This window comes from Lepidochelys olivacea (genome assembly GCF_965140295.1).
Source record: "Lepidochelys olivacea isolate rLepOli2 genome assembly, chromosome: 1".
NCBI lineage: Eukaryota > Metazoa > Chordata > Testudines > Cheloniidae > Lepidochelys > Lepidochelys olivacea.
In genome coordinates, this window is record NC_140411.1 from 98,159,994 (window position 1) to 98,176,396 (window position 16,403).

Genomic DNA, 16,403 nt, shown 5'->3' on the forward strand with positions numbered 1-16,403 from the left:
GTGGTGGTATAAGGAGGGCTTTGGGATGTTTCACCACTGGGAGGCATTCATGGACAGAGGTCTGTTCTCATAGGATGGAGTCCACCTGAATAGGGAGGGATATAGACTTCTGGGACGGAGGTTGGCACAAGTGATTAAAAGAGCTTTAAACTAAGAACTCAGGGGAGATGGCTGGGAGATGCTCATGTAATGTCCATGCCTAATTCTAACATCGAGGTGGAGGAAAATCAAGTAAGAGAGAATACAGCAACAGACAAAGGAATAATAGAGAGTAGGAGAATGGACAACAAGAGAAAAGATAGTGCCAATACCAATGAAGCTAACAGGTAGGTGATACTGGCAATAAAATGACTGTACCCAATTGACAGGTTTCAGAGTAACAGCCGTGTTAGTCTGTATTCGCAAAAAGAAAAGGAGTACTTGTGGCACCTTAGAGACTAACCAATTTATTTGAGCATGAGCTTTCGTGAGCTACAGCTCACTTCATCGGATGCATACCGTGGAAACTGCAGCAGACTTTATATATACACAGAGAATATGAAACAATACCTCCTCCCACCCCACTGTCCTGCTGGTAATAGCTTATCTAAAGTGATCATCAGGTGGGCCATTTCCAGCACAAATCCAGGTTTTCTCACCCCCCACCCCCCACACAAATTCACTCTCCTGCTGGTGATAGCCCATCCAAAGTGACAACTCTTTACACAATGTGCATGATAATCAAGTTGGGCTATTTCCTGCACAAATCCAGGTTCTCTCACATCCCCCCACCCCCATACACACACAAACTCACTCTCCTGCTGGTAATAGCTCATCCAAACTGACCACTCTCCAAGCCCAACTTGATTATCATGCACATGAAACCAGATATTATAGGGATAATAGAAACGTGTTGGAATAGTAAAGGTTGGAGGGTATGTGCTATTCAGGGTATTGAAGGGTATGTGCTATTCAGGGTATTGAAGGGTATGTGCTATTCAGGAAAGACAGAAATAAAGGTAAAGGTGGTAGAGTAGTACAGTATATTAATGATGAAATAGACTGCAAAGAAATTAGAAGTCATGGAATGGATAAAACAGAGTCTGTTTGGGCCCAAAATCACTTTGGGGAAGAAAGCTACCAAAGGCTCCCCTGGGTTAGTGTTTGCTACAGACCCCCAGGATCCAGTTTGGATATGGATAGAGACCTCTTTAATGATTTTAATTAAATAAATACTACTGGGAATTGTGTGATTTAGAGAGACTAATTTCTCAGATACAGATTGGAGGACAAGTGATACTAATAATAGTAGGACCTATATTTTCCTGGACGTGATAGCTGACAGATTTCTTCACCAAACAGTCACCAAATCTACAAGATGTGATGCCATTTTAGAATTTTTATTGGTGAGTAGCGAGGACCTCACAGAAAAAGGGGAAAACTTTGGTTCAAGTGATCATGAGCTAATCCATTTTAAACTAAATGGAAAGATAAACAAAAATAGATCTGCAACAAGGACGCTTGATTTCAAAAGGGCAAACTTAAAAAAATTAAGGGAATTAGTTAGGGAAGGGAACTGGACTGAAGAACTGAAGGACCTTAATGTGGAAGAGGCTTTGAATTACTTCAAGTCAAAGATGCAGAAACTATCTGAAGCCTGCATCCCAAGAAGGGGAAAAAATTCATAGAGAAGGATTCTAGACCAAGCTGGATGAACAAGCATCTCAAACAGGTGACTAAGAGAAAGCAGAAAGCCTACAAGGAATGGAAGATGGGATCGATAGGCAAGGAAAGCTACCTCTTGGAGGTCAGAAAGTATAGGGGAAAAAGCCAAGCAGAGTTGGACCTTGCAAAGGAAATTAAAACCAATAGTAAAAGATTCTATAGCCATATAAAAAGAAAAGGAGGAAAGAAGCACTGAGCATGTGGTGGAGATTAAAGATAATCTAGGCATGGCCCAACACCTAAACAAATACTTTGCCTCAGTTTTAATAAAGGTAATGAGGAATTTGAGGGTAGTGGCAGGGGGGCTAATGGAAATGAGGATATGGAAGTAGAAATTACCACATCCAAGATGGAGGTCAAACTCAAACAGCTTAATGGGACTAAATCAGAGGGCCCAGATAATCTCCATCCAAGAATATTAAAGGAACTGGCACATGAAATTGCAAGCCCAATAGCAAGGATTTTTAATGAATCTGTAAACTCGGGGGTCATACCCTATGACTGAGAATTGCTAATGTAGCACCTATATTTATGAAAGGGAAAAAATGTGATCCAGGAAACTACAAGCCTGTTAGTTTAACCTCCATTGCATGCAAGGTCTTAGAACAAATTTTGAAAGAGAAAGTAGTTAAGGACATAGAGATAAACATTAACAGGGATAAAATACAACATGTTTTTACAAAAAGTAGATGGTGACAGACCAAATTGATCTTTTTCTTTGAGAAGATAACAGATTTTTTAGACATAGGAAATGCAGTAGATCTAATCTACCTATATTTCAGTAAGGTATTTAATACAGTTCCATGGGAAATTATTAGTTAAATTGGAGAAGAATGGGATTAATATGAGAATTGAAAGATGGATAAGGAACTGGATAAAGGGGAGACTACAGTGGATCATACTGACAGGTGATCTCTCAGGCTGGAGGGAGGTTACTAGTGGAGTTCCTCAGGGATTGGCCATGGGACCAATCTTAGTTAACATTTTTATTAATGACCTCAGCACAAAAAGTGGGAGTGTGCTAATAAAATCTGCAGATGACACAAAGTTGGGAGGTACTGCCAGTACGGAAGAGGATCAGAATATTACACAAGAAGATCGGGACGACCTTGAAAGCTGGAGTAATACAAATTAGATGAAATTTATTAGTGCAAGGTCATGCACTTACAGACAAATAAGAATTTTTGCTGTAAGCTGGGGATTTATCAGTTGGAAGCAACAGAGGAGAAGAAAGACCTGGGTGTATTGGTTGATCACAGGATGAGCTGCCAATGTGATGCATCTGTGAAAAAAGCTAATGCAGTCCTAGGATGCATCAGTAGAGATTATACAAGGCACTGGTGAGACCTCATCTGGAACACTATGTGAAATTCTGGTCTCCCATGTTTAAGAAAGATTAATTCAAATTGGAACAGGTGCAGAGAAGGGACACTAGGATGATCTGAGGAATGGAAAACCTACCTTATGAGAGGAGACTCAAAGAGCTTGGCTTGTTTAGCCTAATGAAAAAAAGTCTTTCTTTGCAGCATGGGGCATGCAGATCACTTGCAGGTTTCAACTAGTGTAAATGGTGGATTCTCTGTAATTTGAAGGCTTTAAATCATGATTTAAGGACTTCAGTAATTCAGCCAGAGGTCATGGGTCTATTACAGGAGTGGGTGGGTGAGGTTCCATGGTCTGCAATGTTCAGGAGGTCAGAGCAGATGATCATGATGGTCCCTTCTGGCCTTAAAGTCTATCAGCCCATCAGAAGGCAGGTCCTGATTCAGCTTACACTGTCTTGGGGACCTGATGAACCTGAAGTAAATGGTGGATTCTCTGTAACTTGAAGTCTTTAAATCATGATATGAGGACTTCAGTAACTGAGCCAGAGGTTAGGGGTATATTACAGGAGTGGATGGATGAGGTTCTATGGCCTGCATTGTGCAAGAGGTCTGAACAAATGATCATGATGGTGTCTTCTGGCCTTAAAGTCGATGAGACTATTGGGTATTCTGGATGACTCTCTCTCACTGTCTTCTGTCAGAGCTGTTCCATTTTGTGTATCTGAAGATGGGATTTGAACCTAGGTCTCCCACATCCTAGAGCAGTGCCCTAACCAGTGGGATATAAAGTCAGTCTCACGCGCTTTCTCTCGCACTCTGTACTAATGAATATTTAATACAAAGTGGAACCCCAATGGGCTATTCTGGGTTGGTGTTACTCTCTCTCACCAAAATTTCAAAAAGGTCACGGTTTTGTCTGGTATATAATGGGAAAATATTTGAAATTTTCACGAGGCAAGAAAACAGTTTCCTGCCTAGCTCTAGTTATTAGATTTTGGTGAGATTTATAAAACAAGCCCAACTTGAAGAAAGTCAGTTCAGCAAGTCTAAAGTTATGTTTGAAGTCTGCACTTGAATCCTGATAAGTTATTGAAAGCCTACAATTTGAGACAGCATAAATTTGGGATGGCCTAGAATTGGAGGCAGTTTTCTTAAGGAGCAGAAAAATATAAAAGGCTTAGAAAATTACAAGTCCTGGAAGATAAATAGTTCATTTCCGTTTTTGTATTTATACTCTTAACCCCTCCCCCGCCCCGCAATTTGTATCATATTATTTTCAGGGTTATGGCCCTTCAACAACACCTCGTTGGAGTGTTGACAGAGTTGTACGCTTATTCTGGGTCCGGTCACTTAAGTGGGGGCACTCAATAGCACTCTGAAGGGGCTGGATTCTCAGCCCTCCAGCCAAGTTCCTTAGGATGTTTACCCCTTTCGAGGTCCCAGGGAATAAACAATTTAGGAGTAGCAACATAAATGAAGGAAAAGGGACTATACAGACAGTCCCAGCCAGGCAATTGGCCTCTCCTCCTTCAAGGGGCCTTGGATGGTGTACAATCCAGCTCCAGGTCCACTGGTTCACTTACAGTGGAAGGAATACGATACAGCCTCCTTTGCCTCAGGTGACTTGGGCCTTCTTTTCAGCAAGGGTGTAGGCTCTGCTCTCTGCCAGGCTCTGCTCTCTGCCCTGGGAGCTAGCAAGTTGAGCATTCAGTTCTCCTCTCAGAGCTGCTCCTCCTCCTCCTCCATTCTTGACGTGACTCACAAGTGTGGACCACTCCAAAGCAGAGCATCTCCTTAACCCCTTCCTGTCTGGTGTGGGCTTTACATACCTTGTCACAGTTACACATTTGTATTTAAGAAATAACACATTGTGATATTGAGAGCCCATATCTGAAAATATATGCACAAAGGGAATACAGTTAAGGTTAATTATTTAGCCTTAACTTTTGAAATTCTCTGACTTTTGAGTAATTTGTTTATTAACCTGAATCATCCATTAAGGCTAGTTTGCATGCACGGAATATATGTATTTAGGGGTACCAGATTTGCTATTTCCACAATGAAGAACAGTCTTTTGCTGTTGTAAGAATACTGAACACTGTTTTGGTTTTCTTTTTTTCTTTTTTTTTTTTTTTTACAATTCCAGGATCCTTCTAGCCTCTTTAATAGGTCACTTCCCATAAGGTATATGTATATATGAATGCAGATTTTTTTTAAAGTATACTTTTATTTAAAAGTATCCCTTCCATAGACACTGCCATTTAGCCTCTGACTGCCCAAAGCTGGGAGTGGATTACTCGATAATTGCCTGTTCTGTCTCTCTGAAGCACCTGGCATTGGCCACTGTTGGAAGACACAATTCTGAGCTAGATGCACCATTGGTTTGACCCAGTACAGTCATTCTTATGTTGTTATTTTCAATGGTGTACAATGCTTCTGATCTTCTGGAGGCAGAGCCAATAGTTTCATGTTGGTATCCTTCTTGCTGCTAGTGTAGTGAGAGAAGATTAAGTCTCACTCATAGCTACTGGAAACCAGCTGTAAGTGGCTCCAAGCCAGGAAAAGCTCTGTGTAGTGACGAAGAAAAGAGGTTTCTTAATGGCTCACAATAGGTATTAAAATTTCTCATTCTTTCGGTATTATGTTTCTCCCCCCTGCAAATTCTTGCAGAATTCTCAAGCCACCAATGTGGACTAGTAAAGCTTGCTGCACCTATGGGACACTTTGTAAATCCTCTCCTTAATACAATCTAGAAAGGACAGCAAAACCATTCCAAGAGAAGTCAGATTGGATTGTATGTGGACATAAAGGGTTTGTAAAGGACAGGTCTGTAATGTAAGCTAAAAGGAAACAATAAAACTTCAGAAATGGCACGCTAACTCTAGAGCTACAACAAAGGAACTATCTTCAGTCGTAAGAGAGCGAGCAGTATGGGAAGAAAGACTATTTTTAATTTGTCTACCTTGCTCCAGTATTTTATAGCAAATGAGTAAATAAAGTATTAAGTAGCTATCATTATGACTGTACCATGCTAAATAACATGAAAACATCTTTATAAAACAGCATTCTGAACCTAACATGTTAATGGTGCCTAATGAACCAAAATCAGTGGAAATCCCTTTGGATAGCCAACATATAAACAAAGTTATTAATTAGGTTGCAGTTGTTTCCGAACAAGCCTTTCATTCAACATAGTGGCGGTAAACAAAACCAGATCCATCAGTCTTTGTGGGGAAGTATTCACCAGTGAAGGAATACTTAATGATTACACCTTAAGCACTTGCAGTTACATGACTTATGACAATGTTTATGAAGTGACTAGCAAGCAGCAAACTATAATCTCTCAATTCATAGCCTAATGTTTATGATGCTCCAGAACACCAATAAGCACAGATGCTTCATTTTTGTACACACCACACAACCATTACAATCCTTGACTATTGGTTTAAAATGTGTTTATGGTGTCCAAAAGGAAAAAATACCTAGTGAGAATAAAAACACTCCCTATTTCAGCTTTTAAGAGAGAAAAAGTTTAATAAAGATGGTTTTATTAATATCATCCTCATCTGGCAGGAGGATGTATATCAGTCTTCAGCTCTGTAAAGGAGCCAAATCTTTAAGCTTCAAAGTTGGTGTAGGAAAAGTTATCAGAGGCTGGGATGAAGCTCTGTTGACAATGACTAAAGGGGAGAAGGCTCATCTGGAAATTGAACTTGAATGGGCTTATGGGAAGAAAGGGCAGACTGATGCCAAGATTCCTCCAAATGCAAAGCTCTTTTTTGAAGTTGAATTGGTGGATATTGATTGATATGAAGACCCTTCTGTTCAACCATAAGTGTGACCTCTTGTGTCATTTCTACTGTTGCTTTTTGTGATGTAAGTGCCCACAAAGGCCCTCATCTTACAATGAATAGCACATGGGTGGACAGCTGTGCCCATGCAGAGTTGCATTAACTTGACTGAAGCTCCGTACAAGAGTAGCATAATCAGAACCTAAGAAATGAGTTGAGATGACAGATCCACACCTAGTAAACCATTAAATAACTGGCAGTTGCTTTCATTGACTATCAAGCTAGTTTCAAACCAATCAATAAGAGATTAAAGGCTCCATATCTTTTGGCCCAGATCAATCTCAAACCAAGAACTATTGACACAGTGCAGCCAAGAGGACACAAGCACCATCTTTGCCAGGAGGCGTGGGAGATGGATTGGATTGGCCATGTGCTTCAGATGGAAACTGATTCCATCACCAGAGTAGCAATAAGATGGACACCTGAAAGCAAGCAAAAATGAGGCCGCCCCAAAACAACATGGCAAAAAGCAGTGGAAGCCAAGCTGAAAAACCTGGGGCACAGCTGGGGGACCATTGAAAGACTTGCCAGAAACAGACAGGAGTGAGGAGCTTCGTTGCTTCCAGAGGCGTAAAGGGAACATGATGATGATAATGATGATGATCCATTCCATTCTCTTATCATGTTGACCTCCATCTTGATGTATCCAGATGGTATCTATATCCAGTTTTCAAGTTTCTTATAGTAAGATAGCGCAAATGACTGAAGAAACATGGGGAGCAAATAACAAACCGAGATACAATTTACATAGATATTCAATGGGAGGAAATAATCTGGAAAGCAGTACTCCTGATAGAGGGCTAGAAGATTCAGAGCGGAACAAGGGACCATATTAGACACAAGTCTGCAATACAATATGGGAGCAAAATAGGCCAATACAAATTTAGGCTGCTCAGACACAATGACGGAGCAGGGAAGCAACGGTCCTTCTTTATATAGCTCTGAGACAACTGCACATGAAATATTGTTTGCAGCTCCACACAAATCAATGCCAGAAAGATCCTTACAAATTGGAGGAAGTTCAGAGAACAGAAACAACAGTGATTAATAATTAGGAATTTGGAGGGACTTACTTACAAGGAAAGACTTAAATGTCTCACTTGAGTATTCATAGTTTGGTTTGGTGACTATAAAAGAGGAGATACAAATATCTGAATGCTGCAGAAGACTTCAAGGAGGAAAAGTTATATCAGGATGGTACAAGGCAGTATTCATACTATAATGTGATGAAATTAAGAAAATATATAAAATATCAATACAACTCTTCTCATATTCCTGTTGAATAGTCTCTCAAGGGAAGTGGTGGAAACCCCACCACCACATGGGACATTTATTTGGGGAAATACTAATTCATGTACTGTAGGCAGGGCCACTTGCATGCAATGGCTGTGGAATTAAATTCTTGTTACAAAATTAATCTCCAGAATCTGTTCCTGTATAAGACACATTATGTTATTAGCCCTTATGTTCATGAAGATAACCTTGAAGAAGTTAACTGAGCGTAAACCAATGCAGTAATACCAGCCTGACCCTGCAGACAACTTGAAACAATAACCCCAAGAGCTGGGAATTGTTTAATTCATCTCAATCAGGGTCCACAATTCTATAGACACAGAATTTGGCATATTCCAAAATAGTCAGCATTTTTGCTGTATAAGTCAGCATTTTACTAAAGCCAGGTGCCTGTCATTTTATGTCTCCCAGGCCTTTGAAGCCCTTCCTGCAACCTTCGAGCCTGGGAGCCTAAAATGTCCAGTTTGCACCCAAGAAGCAAGATTGTGGGGGCTTGGGGCAGAGATAAGGGTGATGGAGGGAGACCAGGTACCAGACGTACAGGCTGGGAAGCGGGGTTGTTTGGAGAACAGCAAAGCAACTGAGCACTGGGAAGCTGAGGAAAGGAGTTGCTAAAGCTATCGACAAGCTCCCTTTTCCCCCTGGAACACAGAGGAGGAAGAATTTTCTGAGCCAGGCTAAACAACATTGTAGGAGCCACGGCCCAGGGACTGCAGCCAGGTTGCCGGGAGAGCACAGCAAAAATATCCCCTCTTGAAAAATAATCAACAGATTGCACTTCACTGAGTCTTTTTCAGCTATGAGCTGAGGGGGAGCAGAAGATGGCAACGAAAGGTATTTAATAAATGCATATGTCTGCAGAGTACATGGGACCCTGACTTTAGAGTACAATGCTGAATCAGCAGAGAGAGGGACTGGGTGATCGAGTAGGTCTTTTCCCATCCCTATCTTCTATGAGCTGCTAGTCATGGTAGTTGTCTGGGTTCCCTCCCCACTCTGAACTCTAGGGTACAGATGTGGGGACCCGCATGAAAGACCCCCTAAGCTTATTTCTACCAGCTTAGGGTAAAACTTCCCCAAGGCACAAACTCTTTGTCCTAGGAGGGTACACTGCCACCACCAAGTGACTTAAAGAATCAGGGAAAGGACCACTTGGAGTTCTTATTCCCCCAAAATATCCCCCCAAACCCTTATACCCCCTTTCCTGGGGAGGCTTGAGAATAATATCGTAACCAATTGGTTACAACGTGATCACATACCCAAAGCCCTAGGTCTTAGGACCATAGAGAAATCAGTCAGGTTCTTAAAAGAAGGATATTATTTTAAAAAAAGGTAAAAATCACCTCTGTAAAATCAGGATGGAAAATAACTTTACAGGGTAACAAAAGACTGAAAAACACAGCAGAACTTCCATTAGGCTTAGTTTCAAAGTTACAAAAAACAGGAATAAACCTCCCTCCAGCAAAGGAAAAATTCACAAGCAGAACAAAAGATAATCTAACACGCCTTGCCTGGCTTTTACTTACAATTTTTGTAATATGAGAGACTTTTAGGATGGTTTAAAGGAGGCGAAGGAGTTTTCTGACCTGATGCTTCTCTGCTTTCCAAGAGAACACTCACATCAAAGCCTTTCCCCCCACAACACCCTTCAAGATTTGAAAGTATTTTCTTTCCCCATTGGTCCTTTTGGTCAGGTGCCAACCAGGTTATTTGAGCTTCTTAACCCCTTACAGGTAAGGAGGAAGGCTACCCTTAGCTGTATGGTTATGACAGTAATATTTAGAGGGAACTTGAACCAATGCTGTTAACTTTCTTACCATAATCTTGTCACTGTCGATAATGGTGTTTAACCTGTGTGCAATGGTCAGCACAGTGCACTGGGCAAACTTTTCACGAATTGTCTTTTGAATTAACTCATCCGTTCTGAAACACAGGAAGAGCAGTGGAAATGGAAGTGAGAGATCTACATGAACAACAATCTGACTGCAGAGAAGTTCTATGATTGTATTGTAGATAACTGTAATATCATTCAATCCATAACCAACAGGTTTTCTGTCCTCTTCTCAGAGACCAATCCTTGCTATTCTCTCTGCTGCTATTCAAGAGGGCCCTGACAATCTCTTAGTCACTTGGGAGACAGAAGCCCAGGGGAGACAAAGGGTCCCACTCTCTGAAGCAGTTGTGAGGATAGGTTATGTACACCCCTCCTCTCCAATTATTCTAGATAGAGGGGTGGTTGGGGATGGTCTATATAGAAGAGAGGGAGAAACATTTTTTTTTAAAAGGACAGTCATTAAGCTCAGAACTATTTTTACTGAGGGGGCACTAAGGGAGCACAAGGAGTTATAGCTTAATAAGAAATTCTGAAAACAATTAAAAATAAAGTTTAAACGATTTGGAACTTTCGAGTTGTGCCCACTGTCAGCCTTTGTAGCCACACGATCTTACCATCATCCTTGTCCTCCCTTTCTTCCTATTGTTTGTTGCACTCTCCTGTTGAATCTTTTATTAGTAAGTTCTTCAGGGCAGATGCCATGTTTGCTTATATTCTGGACAGAATCTAACACAATGGGGCCTTGATCCCTAATAATAAACCAATGGTTGCATGTATGTGCAGTTTCAAAAAGTTCTGAAAGTGAGGCTGCCAAAAGAAGAGTTAACTATATTAATTAGAAAAAAGTGGGGGCCCATACTTAAAACAGCACAGGTTACAAAATAATATAGAACCTATCACTGATAGGTTCTGAGACAGATTCACCCCAAGGTTATTCAGATTCTGGAGGAGAGTCTGCTGGAGGGAAGGGGAAAAAGGAGGTTGTGGTGATTGAAAGCAGCTGCAACTTCACCTTCAACAAGGGAGGGAAGAAAGCAAGCACAGCCTCAAAAAATGCCCCTCCTAGATTTAACTGGAAAATGGGTATAGCCAGCGAGCCTGGGCTGACTGAGCGCAAATGCTATTTCCAATGTGAATTACAACCACCCACTCAGTGGAAAACTGAGGCAAAGTAGCAGTGGCTCTGCCATTCCGCAGGGAGAATTCGCACTGGGAGCAGGCACCTCTGTGGGCCAGCTTCACTATAGCCCTGATCCTTCACATATGTTTGAAAACAAAAACCTCATCTGAATGTTAATCAAATAATGGTAGCTGACAAAGAAACCCAACCCTATTTTAATTAAACTTCATGCAGACAGATTTATCTGGGGGTGAAAAAGGGATGTAAACTCTCCAGAAAGTTTCACAAGTCTCAATTATTGGAGATTTTCCAAGATATAATGCTGGAAATAAAGTGATTCATATCATTTCCACTTCTAATGCCAAGGATTTCATGTGCAACTTTTAAGAATCATTTAACTATTACAGAATTATTTTATTCATGGGGATAAAAATTCCAAATTCATGACCACGAAGAAAAGCTAAAATTGTGCTAAATTTCCATCAATCATCATGTGAAATACTTAGACCACCAGGCTTAGGTAAACTTTCATATTGTGACGGCTATAGAAAAGTAGTGGGAGACAGATATATTAGCCCCAGGCTAAACAAATCCCTGTTACCAGAATAAGTAAATGGCAGCTGCTCCAGGTCAATTAAGACATCTGGGGCCAATTAAGATCTTTCCAGAAGGCAGGGAAGATAGCTAGGTTGATTGGGTCACCTGAAGCCAATTAGGGGCTGTCTGAAACTAGTTAAAAGCCTCCCAGTTAGTCAGTTGGGCATGAGTCTCAGGAGCTATAGGAGGAAGCCGCGCTGTTGGAGGAACTGAGCAGTACAAACCATTTCAGGCACAAGGAAGGAGGCTCTGAGGTAAGGGTGACGTAGATATTGAGGAAGTGGGGGCTACTGTGGGGAAGTGTCCCAGGGAATTGTACGAGTCCTATTTTCAAAAAGTCAGCTACCCTAGCTGCTACCATTAGGGTCCTTGGGTCCTACTCCAGGGTGGGCCCAGGTTCCCTCCCCCACAACTCCCTGATTAATCACTGAGACTGGGAGACAACAGAGACTGTGCTTGGGAGGGTTGCTTCCCCCCACCTTCCTTGCTGGCTTATGATGCAAATGGCTCAGTAGGCTGTGACCCTTGCCCCTAGAGAAAGAAGGGCTCACAGTGAGCCTCTGAGGCTAGCAAAATCTTCCAGGAAGTGAAAGACCCATGGAGACAAGGACAGAGTCACAATATTTAGACCATTTCCTATTTGACAATAGATTGCAGTATTTCCTGATGGGCATCCTATTAGGTTGTACTGCTTAAAAGTCCACCACCATAGCTACGCCCAAGAGGTTAAGAAAAAGGTAGTAAAGACTGCAGTGTAAACCAACTCAAAGAAGAAACTCCAAGTTAAAGTTGATACCTCTTCAATCATTTGTATTGTAATGCTTACGGTTGCTATTAGTAAACATTTACTTTATTGCAATATATCTGCAGCACATGTCAAGTAAGATAATTTAAATGGATAGTGCAAATAAAAAAAATAAAGATGTCAAAATGGGGAGGATGAATAAGAGGATATGAAATTTCCATTGGTCTGATTAAATCACAGATATTATCTCTTTTTAGCCAAAAATAAGCTAGAAGCCCAAAATCTATAGAGAACGAAAGGCACTTTCTCTAAAGATTTTAGAAATGAAATGCATGCTTCACTGCAAAGCTTCTCTGCTGGCACCACTTCTCTCCCAGGAAGAGGTTACAAAAATGAGTCATGGGCAGATACCACAGTGGAAGGATGAATTTACGGTTCTGGACTCCACGGAAATCTGGAAGAAGTCTATTAATTGCTAATGCTAGGTGTTTTATTTTTTTTAAATACAAGTGAAAATAAAATAGCCTGTTTCTTCTGCGGAAAGAGGAATGCCACCTTGCTATCGACAGTATAAGAACTGACAATGATACTTTGCTTCCAGAATTATAGACTTACTATAGGTAAACCAGGTACACTTAACTGCAGTTGGGAGGGTTTCATTGACACAGCCCTTACATTTTTGAAGTTTGGCATTCTGATACAGAAGGGTAACTTCCCCCAGCACTGGACCATTACACATCTTACCAATCTCTCACACAGTACTAAAACAGTTTGGCAATATGCAGCACTGCAGTGATGGAAGTAACTGTGTATTATGTATAGAATGACTGACTTCTTTGGGGAAATCAAAGATTTGTACTACCTCCTCAGAAACGGCCACAAAATCTGTTGATTTTGCATGTGGCAATATGTTCACAACTCCTCAGTCAGCTTTTCTCTCTCTGCTAGCACCCAAATTTAATTTTCCTCAGGAAAACTACAATCATTGCCACTCGAAAGTGACCTACAGTGAGCAAATCAAAAACCAAACAGGCCCCAATCCCGCAAGCTGATCCTCACAGGAGGTCCACCTGCACTGATCATCTTGCATGATTATAGCATTACTCTCCTTTGCCACGATGCCTACAAAAAGCTTGACAACAATCAGGCTGCTGGTGTGCAGAGAACTCTGCCTATCTTGCTGACCAATACTGTCTCCTTGTTTCTTTGTACTCTGCCGTCTGTCTATCTCCATTTGTTCTCTAATCTTATACACAGATTGTGAGCCGCTTGGAACGGGGACCGTTTGTACACTGCTTAGCTCAATGGAGTCCTGTTCCATAACTAGACCTCCTACATGCTATGGTAATTCAAATAAATAATAATATTAAGTATAGCACGCTGGAATACTACAGGCAAGATTTCTCACTAATGCTGTTCAGATCCTTTTATATCCAGAACTGATTATTATAACTCCTTTTATACTGGAATATCAAAGCAACTCTACTGATTGCAGCTAGTGCAAAAAAATGACTGAATGACCAGTCATGAACAAATAGCATCAATTCTTTGACCAATGAGTGAACTACAATTTGTTTTGATGATGTATAAAATAGTAAATGAACCTATTTGAAGGACTTGCTGTTTTATTGTCCTTGGATTTTCTCAAATCATACTTTGGTGGAACTATCTGTTCAGCTCTCAAACTGATGCAGCATATTTGCAGAGTTTTCAAAAAATACGGTCTCTTTTAGTGAATCCCACCAGTGTTCAAAAGAGCTTTAAAGACTACTTTATTTTGTAGTTCCTATGATATTTGAAGATCTCTTAGGATTTTGATCTCTATTTAATGGGTTTTATCTGTAACCCACTGTGTGTACTGAATAGCATCCCGAGCATTTGGAAGGAATGAAAACTAATAAATATTATTTGTTATTTGTCACAGTCATTTTTCCTTGCTCGTCTTTGTCACTATGTGCACAGGATACCCTTCCTGGATCAACAGACCTCAACACTATGCCTAACTTTTTCATCATGAGGTCCCTCATCTTTGTGGGATCGTGGTGGCCTAAGAATCTTTCCATTCTGTGAAGTCTTTTGAGAGTTTATCTTTTGTTTGCAGTGTAGCTGTGTCGGTCCTAAGATACTAGAGAGACACCAACAGAAGTTAGTCCAATAAAAGATATTGCCTCATCCATTCTGTCTCTCTAAGAGGTTATCCTGACAGTTGTGATCTGCATTTCCAAAAGGAGTCTTTTATCCATGGCTGCTGTAGGGTAAATAGCTTTGAATGTTAATTTACACATAGAAATCAAGGATATTTTTCTCCTTCCAGAGACAGAACCTGTATCTATCCCCTCTTAGGATGCATTCAGGGGAGCTTTCATGATCGAACCCCTTAAGCTATATACCGTGTTTGGTTTGCCTGCTCTTGAATAGGCATTAGTGATGCCGTCAGCGTTCATGAGAACGCAAACCCCAGCACGGGCTGCACAAGATACGAAGCTTTTCAGTTCACCTCTGTGTACGCCAACCATGTACAAACAGGATAATTCATTTTACTATGGCCTCTGGTGTTTTACCTTGGGTCCACATTTGCTGTTGCTTCGTCAATAATCAGAATTTGATTTTTTTTGAGAATTGCCCTGGCAAGGCACACGAGCTGTCTCTGACCGACGCTAAAATTAGATCCAGATTCTGCCAACTGTGTCTCCATTTTATCAGGAAGTTCTTCCACAGCCTCCTTCAGTTGAACCTGTAGGTATGCCAACGTACTGTAAGATGAGTAACTCACTTCTAAACAAAATATGGTTGTTGTGATTAGGTTGCCTATTTTTTGTTATGCTTTACACAACAATAAGCATGTAAGATTTACCTTTCATACTCATATACATACACTATGTAATTCAATTCTAGAGTTAAGTCTAAAACTGTTTAAAAATCTATTTTTAATTAATCAAAATATATCAAACCTGCATCCCGAATGATAAAAAAAATATTAATGCAAGATCCAGCAGGTCAATGTTATATACAGAGACATTTATATACATTTATACACCCCACAATTATTTTCCTTTCTTCTGTCGGCCATATCCTTACGTAATCCAACAAACCAGCTCAAACCTAATATGTATAAACACTATGAATAATGTTATTTTATATGTAAACATTAGATACAAATGATCAGATATTTGGAATTACCTCTTCCAAGACATTCCACAGCTCTTCATCAGTGTATTCATTGAAAGGATCCAAGTTTTTTCTCATCGTTCCAGTGAACAGAATGGGCTCCTACAAACCAATGAAACATTACATTTTACTTTATATACACTTAGTTTTCGTACTGCAATACAGAATTTAAACACAGTAAAGCTGAGTTGAAGCATGCATGGTACATACATGTAGTACAACAACAAATTATCCCTAGTACAAGACAAGGGGAAAAAACTGTTGCGATTCTTTTTACATCAGAGAAGTAATAAAAGAAAACTCAGAGGTGTATTAGGAGCATGTGGAAGAAAAAAATAAGATAAATGCATAACAAGCCTGCATGAAGATATTTTAATAAAACAGATGAAACAAATACAGGTATTTTGACAAAATCGATATATATCCAACAATTTATTCTGTCTGTACTTGAACTGGCTTATCTGTGCTACTCTTGACACCACAACGCTTTATAGTATATTTATAAGCTAGGCAATTAAATCCACTGACACTGTTAGCGGAAACAAGCGACAACAAGAAGATCCACTCAACGCACTAACGTTCCTAGGATACTTGGGTGCTTTTGAAACTGTGCTCCCTAACTATATAAGGCACAGACAGAGGAGAAGACTCAAGTGGCTCAAGAGGTAGAATACAAGGTGTTGGGATTTTTGTTTTATTTCAGTTTGGAGAAACTCTCCAAGTTTAACATTAAAGAATCTGAAAGATAAATAGATTTCACAACTTT

The 16,403-nt window shown here is 40.4% G+C and overlaps 1 protein-coding gene across 3 annotated transcripts in view; it reads right to left on the bottom strand.

Annotated features, from left to right (window-relative positions):
- Positions 1-16,403, bottom strand: part of ABCC4 (ATP binding cassette subfamily C member 4 (PEL blood group)) — a 238,221-nt gene that overhangs the window by 28,754 nt on the left and 193,064 nt on the right. For all 3 annotated transcript variants that reach the window (XM_084642483.1, XM_084642482.1, XM_084642481.1), the window contains 3 exons: positions 15,650-15,739; positions 15,031-15,203; positions 9,991-10,096 (listed from right to left, as the gene is read on the bottom strand). In XM_084642483.1, the coding sequence (XP_084498609.1) occupies positions 9,991-10,096; positions 15,031-15,203; positions 15,650-15,739 (369 nt within the window). The remainder of the gene's footprint in view (positions 1-9,990; positions 10,097-15,030; positions 15,204-15,649; positions 15,740-16,403) is intronic.